This window comes from Rhinolophus sinicus, chromosome 1 (assembly GCF_057876585.1).
Source record: "Rhinolophus sinicus isolate RSI-liver-muscle chromosome 1, RSI-T2T, whole genome shotgun sequence".
Lineage (NCBI taxonomy): Eukaryota > Metazoa > Chordata > Mammalia > Chiroptera > Rhinolophidae > Rhinolophus > Rhinolophus sinicus.
The window spans coordinates 20614757-20623603 of record NC_142501.1 but is presented as its reverse complement, the minus strand read 5'-3'; the positions used below and the strand labels follow the sequence as shown (position 1 = coordinate 20623603).

Here is an 8847-nt window from a genome sequence, read left to right as displayed (position 1 = left end):
TACGAAATTTTTTTTTTTTTGTATGTGTAAAGAAAATTCTCTTAAAACATTCCCCTCCTTAAACAGAGAAAAGATGAAGGTAAAGAAATAGTATAAATAGTATTAATTAAAATTCTTATAGTTATAAAGCACTGCCAAGTTTAGCAGGATAGTTAAATGACTTTTTTACTTCTAACAATAGTGTTTCAAGGAATGTACAAGTAATACTTTTTAAAAGAGTTGGCCATACACTCTAATGTTTTGCTTTTTTGGTTTGTGCTTTTTATTTTTACACTTGTACCATGTTTTTTGTTGAAAATTATAGCTTTACTGATACAGTCTACCCATCATTTAAAACGATTTCTTTTTCATCTTTTGAAGTTACTTTCTAAGTTCAGTAGGGTGATGATTTTCCAGAATTTTCAAACCAAGTAATTATATAATTTATTAATATGATTGGACTTTTTTACAGTAATTAAATAATTATGGTTAAGTACATTATTTTAATAACATTTAAAATGTAATCCTCCTTTTATTTTACATTAGCCCTAACAGCATTTGAATCTTTGTAAACAGTAATTATTAACAGATAGTGATAAATAAATTCAGCAATCTGTGGAACACAATAGGTTTTCATTTTTCTTTTTAAAAAATACCTATAGTGTGATATCAAAATTCAGAAATGATATTTTTATTACATGTAATTATTTTACAGTATGTGTTGAGTTCCCTATATCATACCAATTTAAAAGAGGGTTAAATCTGAAACACAAAACAACCAAAAGATTGTAATGCCTGTACCTAATACTTTCTAAACTGGTTTTAGAATAGTTACCACTGTCATTTTATTGTCTTTTCATGAAAAGGAAAGTCTTGAACTAATTGGTAACATCACATTATAACATCCCTACTCCAGAGCTATAATTTGAGTTTTTGACTGACACTCCTGCTATTCAACTGTCATCTTCTTTATCTGATGAAGAAGAGCATCTTTTTCCAAGTGAGCCTCTGCAAGAGCCATTTTAGCTTTAGCCAATTCCTTTTTAAGAGATTCATTCTCTTCCATGAGCTGAAATGATAAATTTGGAAAATAAGAGAATTTAATCATTTTCAGAATATATAGACAACTTATATAGTAGCTAAAGGTGTGTGACACATGAAACAGTAAAAATACCCAGTGCTGGTAAGTGTGCACTTAAGCTGAAAATTGCTTTCTTTTTTAGTTTTCCATTGCTTTGTTTTTACGTTTTGTTATTACAAACAATATTCCTATGTACATTCTTACACATGTGTCCTTGTGTACAGGTGCAAGAGTTTAAGAAACATTTTTTTTAATTAAATTTCTTGAGGTGACTATGGTTAGTAAAATTACATAGGTTTCGAGTGTACATTTCTATAATACATCATCTATATACTGCATCGTGTGTTCCCACCCAGTCAGTTCTTCCATCACCATATATTTACCCCCTTTTCCCTCATCTCCCACCCCCCTCCCCCCGACCCTCTGGTAATCACTAAACTGTTGTCTGTGTCTATGCATTTTTGTTTTGAAAATTGCTTTGAGAAGCTATTTGGAAACACATTTCAAGTACTTAAAAAAGCAATTCAAAACACTAATTAACTACTAATTTTGAAATCTAATAGTGATTTAGTTTAGTTTTAACTTCCCTGGACCTCTCTGAGACTTTTGACACTATTGACTGCACCTCTTCCTCCTAAGTCTCACTCCTTTTTTGCCTTTTATGCCATCACCTGAGTTATTCTCTTAGATGACCTCATCTTCTCCTGTGGCCCCAGCTACCATATACAGCCTGATCCAGCAGAACCCACTCTCTTGAGCTTCAGATCCACATTCGGAATATGTCATTAGACATATTCATCTAGATGGCCAACATGTCTCCCCTCCCCTCCTTAAGACTCATTCAAGTATTTCATCCTCTTAGAACTATTCCCTAATCCCTAACTATGATGAGAGGATAAAATTAAGGATTTTCTCCATGGAAAAATACATTTAAAGATACATTAAAATATGTGCACTTAATTTCAAAGAGTTCTCAGACTTCTTTTAGTACCAGCTTAAGAATTCCTGCCTTAGAGACCAAGCTGGGTATTTCCCTGTACTCCCCCAATCTCTAGTATAGCACGTGACACAGTATCATGTGATGTGCATAGACACAGACAACAGTTTAGTGGTTACCCGAGGGTCAGGGGGGAGAGGGGTGGTAGCAGAAGGAAAAGGGGGTCAAATATATGGTGATGGAAGAACTGACTGTGTGGTGAGCCCACAATGTGATATATAGATGGTGTATTATAGAAATGTACACTTGAAACCTATGTAACTTTACTAACCGTAGTCACCTCAAGAAATTTAATTTAAAAATATGTTCCTTAAACTCTGGCACCTGTACACAAGGACACATGTCCTTGTGTAAGAATGTTCATAGGAATATTCTTTGTAATAACAAAACGTAAACCAGTGCACACTCCTGTATTTCCTGCTAGACTTTGAGTTTCTCAGAAGATAAGGATGGTATACTGTTCAATTCTGTATCCTAGCTCAGAGTTGACAATTAAGAAATCCTGTTGAACAAATAAATGAACTCATTCTGTGGTTTTATCACAGAGAATTAAACTTCTGCTGGACATTTCATTTATTCATAACAGCAAAAAATAACAACTCAAATGTTAACAAATATTAAGAGGAAGGTTTAGAAATAACAGTATATCCACCTCCATATCACTCTAGCATTAAAAATAGGAAGCATATGTAGCAATATGGAAAACTATTTGTTAAACAATGTCAAGTAAAAAAATATATAGTATATACACAAGAATAAAAACTGTTTAGAAAAATTATGGAAAACAGCCTGAGAAGAAAATAAAAAAATACTAATAGCACTGCAGGAGGTTAGAAAGCATTAAAGTTGTTTTAAAATATTTTTCCAATGTTCTAAAATATAATACTTTTGCAACTTAAAAATAAGACCTCAAAAGGAACACATCCTCCTGGAAGCCTTCCTAGATTCCAGAAACCAGCACTCTTCCACACTGACTCCTCTATCTCCCCCATTAGACTACAAGCTCTGTGAAGGCTGGGAATGTCCCTACACTATATCCATAGCATCTAACACAGGGCAGAGGCCTATAACAGGCACCCAATAAACATTACTTAAATAGGTAAATAACGTTGTAATGATTTAGAATCTAATATTTATTTTAATTGCTGAAACTGAATGAGAGTGAGTTCGCTTTCCCATTACCTGTTCCCTAGTAAAGTCAAAGGAGCACTCAGGAAAGTTAACCGACTGAGAAGACCCAGGAACCTCCGGACTTGTCTGAGTGGCTTGAGTGATACTGTGTTGTTTCTTCAGATCATACTTTCCACCGGGAAGCAGCGTTGACTCACTTTTGACATTTTCTTTCAAATCATTTCCAGTGTTAAACATCTGGGAATCTGATCAAACAAATAAAATGCTCCAATAACATTTTCAAATACATGATAAATCTCAATTTCTATTATGAAAAACTAATTTAAAAATTAATATATCTCTATTACTATGAGGACATCATTATGAAATAGAAAAAAACAATAAAGTCAATAAAACCAAAAGCTCATTCATTGAAAAGATGAACAAAATTGGCAAAACTTTAGACAGAAAAAAAAAATTACTAGAATCAGAAATGAAACAGGGGACATTACTATCAATCTTAGAGAAATAAAAATTATTATAAAGGAATACTATGAACAACTGTATTCCAATAAATTAAATAATTTAGGTGAAACATAAAAAATCCTAGGGAGAGGTAAACTGCTAAAATAGCCTAAAGAAGAAATAGACAATGTGAATAGACATATAGCAAGTAAAGAGATTCGATCAGAAATAAAAAAATACTCACAAAGAAAAGCCCAAACCTAGATGGCTTCAGTGGTGAATTCTACCAAACATTTAAAGAATTAATATAAATCTTAACAAACTCTTCCAGAAAAATAAGAGGTGGAGCATTCTCAGTTCATTCTATGAAGCCAGTATTACCCTGATTCCAAAATCAGATAAAACTAAAATCAATATGTTCATAAATATGAACACAAAAATCTTCCCCAAAACATTAGCAAACTGAACCCAGCAATACATAAAAATAATTATGTACCATGGCCAAGTGGGATTTATCCCAGGATTACAAGGTTGATTCAATATCCAAAAATCAATTAACGTAATACATCACATCAATAAAATAGAATCAAACAAAAGCCATATGATTATCTCAATAGATGCAGAAAAAAACAATTGACAAAATCCAACACTTTCTTATGATAAAAACACTTAGCAAACTAGGAATTAAAGAGAACTTCCTCAATCTGATAAAGGCAATCTACAACAAACCTACCACTACTATCATACTTAAAGGTATAAAAACTGGATGTTTTTCTCCTAAGTTCAGAAATAAGACAAGGATGTTTGCTCTCATCACTTTTATTTAGCACTGTCCTAGAGGTTTTAGCCAAGGCAATTAGGCAAGAAAAAGAAATGAAAGGCATCACACTAGAAAGGAAGTAAAACTATCTCTATTCACAGATGATATAATCTTGCATATAGAAAAATAAATTAAGAATCCACTGAAAAACTCTTAAAACTAATGAATGAGTTTAGCAAGGTTGCAGGATACAAGATAAATATACAAACATCAATTGTTATTCTAAACATTTATAATGAACATCCAAATATTAAGAAAACAATTCCATTTAAAATGTCATCAAAAAATAAAATACTTAGGAATAAATTTAACAAAAGAAGTGTAAAACTTAAGCTCTAAAAACTATAAAGCATTGTTGAAAGAAATTAAAGATCTAAATAAATGGGGAGAAATCACATGTTAATGGATGAAAACACTTAATATTAAAATGGCAATACTCCCCAAATTGATCTACAGCTTTAGCACAATTCCTATCAGAATCTGAGTTGGCTTCTTTATAGAAATTAACGAGCTGATTCTAAATTCATATGGAATTGCAAGGGACCCAGAAGAGTCAAAACAATCTTAAAATAAAAACAAAGTTGAAGGACTCAAACTTCCCAATTTGAAAACTTACTCCAAAACAAGTTGGTAATCAAGACAGTATGGTGCTGGCACCAGGATAGATATACAGATAAATGGAATAGAACTGAAAGTCCAGAAATAAACCCATATGTCTATAGTCCTTATCACACACCAAACACAAAAATTAACTCAAATGGATCAAACAGCTACATTTAAGAGCTACATCTATACAACGTTTGATAGAACACATAGGAGTAAATCTTCATAACTGCAGATGTGATTTTTATCTATAACACCAAAAGCACAAAAGACACAAAAACAACAAAACCCCAGATAAATTGGACTCAATTAAAACAAAAAAACTTTTGTGCTTCAAAAGATACTATTAAACAAGTTAAAAAAAAAAAAAAAAAGGCCCATAGGATGGGAGAAAATATTTCCAAATGACACATTTGATACAGGACTTATTTCTACAATATATGAAGAACTCCTAAAACTCAGTAACAGAAGACAAATAATCCATTTAAAACACAGGCAAAGGTTGTGGACATTTTTCCAAAGATGTATAAATGGCCAATAAAGATATGAAAAAAAAAATGCTTCATATCATTACCCATTAGGGAAGCAAAGATCAAAACCATAATGATATATCACTTCATACACACTGCGCTGCCTATAATCAAAAAGTCAGATAATACCAAGTGTTGGCAAAGATGCAGAGAAGTTGGACCCCTTAATACACTGTAGCGGGAAACACGCCTACTAGGGCAACCACTTTGGAAAACAGTGGCAATTCCTCAAATGGTTAAAACATAAAGTTACCTACATTCTTAGCTATAAACCCAATAGAAATGAAAACTTATACATGAATGTTTAATAGATGTGTAGTTCATAATAGTCAAAAAGTAGAAAAAACCAAATGTCCATCAAGTTATGCATAAGCAAAATGCAGTGTGTACAGAGAATGAAATATTATTGGCCAGACAAAGTGATGAAGTACTGATACATGCAACATTATGAGTGAACCTTGAAAATATGCCAAGTGAAAGAAACTAGTCACAAAAGACCGTATATTCTGTGATTCCATCTATATGAAATGCCTAAAATAGGCAAATCAATAGACAGATGTTAAATTTGTGGTTGCCCAGGGCTAGGGGAGGAATTAGGGAAAGACTACCAGTAGGCATGGGTATTTTTGAGTGTAATGAAAGTGTTCTATAACAAAATGTGATGGTGGTTCACCATTTGTGAGAATACTAAATACCACTGAATTATATATTTTGTATGAATGGTATGGTATTGGAATTATATCTCAAAAATGTTTTTATTAAAAAAGTTATAAAAAACAAAGCAGGGAATATCTTTATATGTCAACTTTTTTTTTTTTTTTTTAACTTTCTGAATCACAGAGCACTTTAAGTTGCAAGTAAACAGAAGACCAACTCAAACTTGCTTTTAAAAATGGAAATATATTTGTTTCTGTAATGGGGGAATCCAAATGATGGTACTTCAGGTGTGGGTGGATACTAGGATTCATATAACATCCTCGAGTGTCATTTAGGGAAACTGACTCTAACTTTTAGGTCTACTTTTCTTTTTCTCTGTGTTGGTTCAGTCATATGATGGCAAAGGTAGCGACTGGGGACTCAAACAAGTAAGTTTTAAAGCCTTTCTCTCTCAGTGTCCTCTGAATACACAAAAAAAGTCTCAATGTTTGGGTCACAGTCAATTCATTTATCACTCACCATGTCCCAAGGACTAAAATCTTTTGATTGGCCCAATTGGGTCCTATCCCAACTTTTGTGATAGGATCATGATTGTCGGGCCCACCAAAATCACATGGAATGCGAGAATGGCAGCACACCAAACCAAATTAGATTGCATAAACAAAAGTAATATCTGTTGAACAGAATTTTCCCCCTTAAAAAGATTCCCACAAAGGGATAACCTCAAAAGACTAATAACATCCCTAAAATACTACTTGATTAGTGATTTATAACATGCTTTGGTTTTCAAACTTTTAAAGGAGCAAAATTCTTCTTTTAAATGAGATTTGACTTAAAATGCCAATATGAACTAAAAATAACAGCTGAGCTACCCGGCTGTAGTAAGGATAATAGAGGACCTAGGACTCATTCCATTTAGCCTACATCTTACTACTCATGGGATCCTAAAAATAATGAAAAAGCCACTGACGAAACAACTTTGAAACCCATTTTGTATTAATATCAATCACTGGGATGTAGGAAGAGAAAAGGGAAGGAGAGAGAAAAGAAAGAAATCTGGAGAGAGGGAAAGAAGGAAGGAAGTAGAGAAGGAGATAAAAATTGATGTAGAAAGAGGAGGGAGGATGGGAAGAGAGGAAGAGGGATGTATAACTAAGGGGAGATAAAGAAGGAAAGCTAAGGAAGAAGTAGGCAGAAGAATGTAATATGGGAAAACGAAGAGGTAAAAAGGGAAAGAATGGGGAGGAAGAGGCAAGGAGGGTAAAGAATGGAAAAAGATGGGAGGAACAGGAAAGGAATGGGAAAAGAACCCATAAATAACAGAGGTGATTGGAGGCTATTACTATAGAAAGACATTTCATTTACTTGAAAATGGTTTCTTACAAGTTTTTAGGACAAATTTTGATGAACAAATCCATGGCCCTCATAGATGTCTTCCAGCAACATATACTTTTTTCCTAGTGCAGGCTCTGCTACTTTCTAGCTCTTTCATCTTGAACAAATCACTTGACTTCTATAAACTTCAATTTCTTCATTTGCAAAATAGAGGCGATAAGAATACTTGTCTTAATTATTGCAAAGGGTATGGTAAGAATGGGTTAATATTTAATGTAAAAGAATGTTATAAACTGGGAAGCATTATTCAAATATAAATTGTTGGTAGTACCACAGTAGGTGCTCAATAAATATTTGACTTTAAACATGGACTTTAACAGTTCTCTGCTTAGTCAAGTAGAAGATTCCTATTGATTTTTCTTTTCTGGTCATATATAGACACTCTCCTGAATTTAGATTTTATCTTTCTTTAGCTTTAGTAATCAAACAAATCTTCCCATATTCCCAATTAGAAAGCATTATGACAATGATTCTAAGGTGGGAATGGCAGAGCTGCTTATCACAGACCTTTATATATAAATACAGTGCCCCACCCCCACAACATTCTGATATAATCTATTGGGAGGTAGTCCCTCCCTCACAGCCCTTTTGGTTGAGAATTGATGCTATAATGGCCACTGCTCCAGATGGGAGTATGCCAGGTCCTAGATGTGTTGGATGGAAAAAATGACGAGCCCAGTACACTGCTACTAAAAGTAATTAATGATAGATGGCATGGTATAAACACATGCACCATATATACACATATCAAACATCTTCTGTCCTTTTCTCTTAATGGTAGTCTTATTAACAGTTAGCTAATTAGCCATGTTTCACTGGAGCAAGAAATTGTAGTACCTTTCTAATATTCTGAAAAATTATTTGAAGTTTCTCTTTAAAGTCTTTACTGAAAAACTGGTTAATTGTTTTTAAGACGCTCCCAAGAAGTGTGAAGAACTGATAAGCAGCAAAAAAGGTATAAAAGCACCTATTCTTTCATGATGGAATTTAATCACATTCAAAACAGCTGCAAGTATCCCTTAAACTAAAAAAGCAGGAAGGAGTGAAGAAAAGTAGGTAAGCTGCCATTATATAGCAACAAACACCTACAACTAATTTTTGAAATAGCCACTGATGAGATTATTTTGAAGGCTCCTGCTTGCTAAATAAATTTGCTTCAAGGGAGAATAAAAAACAGCATACTTCGAAATTTCTTAACAAGCTTTTTGAG

The 8847-nt window shown here is 33.2% G+C and overlaps 1 protein-coding gene across 2 annotated transcripts in view; it reads right to left on the bottom strand.

Annotated features, from left to right (window-relative positions):
- Positions 1-398: 398 nt before the first annotated feature.
- Positions 399-8847, bottom strand: part of BLTP3B (bridge-like lipid transfer protein family member 3B) — a 77138-nt gene continuing 68689 nt past the window's right edge. For both annotated transcript variants that reach the window (XM_019732111.3, XM_019732112.3), the window contains 2 exons: positions 3240-3433; positions 399-1048 (listed from right to left, as the gene is read on the bottom strand). In XM_019732111.3, the coding sequence (XP_019587670.3) occupies positions 929-1048; positions 3240-3433 (314 nt within the window). In that variant the 3' untranslated portion in view covers positions 399-928. The remainder of the gene's footprint in view (positions 1049-3239; positions 3434-8847) is intronic.